Below are 1,198 nucleotides of genomic sequence, written 5' to 3' on the forward strand. Positions count from 1 at the left end.
TTAGCAGGGGAGGCATGGTCTGCTGCGGTAGCAGCTGCCAATGCCGGAGAGGCCAAAGCCGGAGAGGCCGGAGCCCCCGGAGTTGATGGGCACTCCCGCAGAGCTGAGGATGCTGCCAACGGCAGCGGAGGTGGAGGATCCGACGGCGGTGCTCTGCGGGAAGGAGCTGAGGATGGGGCCGGGCAGGGTCACCACCACGGGGGAGGGCTGGATGACGACGGTGGAGTCCTGGCACTGCCGGACACAGGGCTCATTGCAGCTGTTGGCCAGCGGGGTCGGGCCGCAGGGCCGGCAGGGCAGGCACGGGTTGTAGCAGGACATGTCTTGTGGCTGGAGGTGCGCCTGGGGGAGAGGGCAGGAGAAGCAAAGCATGAGCGGTGCGTGAGGAGCAGCCTGTCACTCCAACACGAGGGAGAGAAAGCATGAGCTGGAGCCGAGAGCTGGAGGTGTTGTCGGGAGGCCCAGGGCTTGTCCTTTCCTTCAGCCCAAGAGAGCCCTGCCAATAGCAACCGAGCCCAGGAAGATCCCTTCCTAGCCCATAGCTCAGGACACACCTCAGCCAAGCCCCAGCTTCTCTCCATGCCACACCTTCCACCCCTTTCCTTCTCCCATGACAAGCAGCACCATGACCCAGCCTCAGACAAAACGACAGTTTTGTGTTGAGAAATCCTAGAGGAGGATGAGGCGAAGGAGGACGAGCAGGAAGAGCAGAAAGGGCTTCGGACTCACCTTGTTCCCAAGGAGATGGAGGCGAGAGGAGCGGATGAGAGAGTGAGGAGAAGGGCCCGCTTTTATACTGCTCCTGCACCGCCCCAGGCCCGCAGTCACTGCACGCCGGCAGCAATTTTCCAGCACACTCACCTCCAAAGCAAACTATCCTACCTAATGGCACAGGTGGGGATTTGGGTTTCGTCAATGCTGCCATTACGTTTCCTCATTTTTTGACATGCCCTTTAGGCCTCAGACGCTCCTTTCAAGTATCGAGATGAAAGGCTCCAATGTATCCCAGGTAGGAACACATCGGTACAGGCAGATGTGCTCCGAGTGCTGGAGGGCTCTGTGCAGGCAGCGGTATGTTTCTGGGGAACTCTGTGAGGTTGTTTTCCACCCCCATTACAGGAAGGTGCACATAGCGTCCCACCAACATTGCCCTCACGAATGCCATGATTGCTCAACAAGCCCCGTGGAGTTGGGTCCC

The 1,198-nt window shown here is 59.6% G+C and overlaps 1 protein-coding gene across 1 annotated transcript; it reads right to left on the reverse strand.

Moving 5' to 3' along the window:
* LOC142595152 (feather keratin 1-like) lies at positions 1 to 321 on the reverse strand. The gene has a single exon (XM_075722666.1). The coding sequence runs from the start codon at positions 319 to 321 to the stop codon at positions 1 to 3; it is 321 nt and encodes a 106-aa protein (XP_075578781.1).
* Positions 322 to 1,198: the final 877 nt, after the last annotated feature.

The sequence above is a fragment of the Pelecanus crispus genome, chromosome 18 (assembly GCF_030463565.1).
Source record: "Pelecanus crispus isolate bPelCri1 chromosome 18, bPelCri1.pri, whole genome shotgun sequence".
In the NCBI taxonomy this organism is placed as follows: Eukaryota; Metazoa; Chordata; class Aves; order Pelecaniformes; family Pelecanidae; genus Pelecanus; species Pelecanus crispus.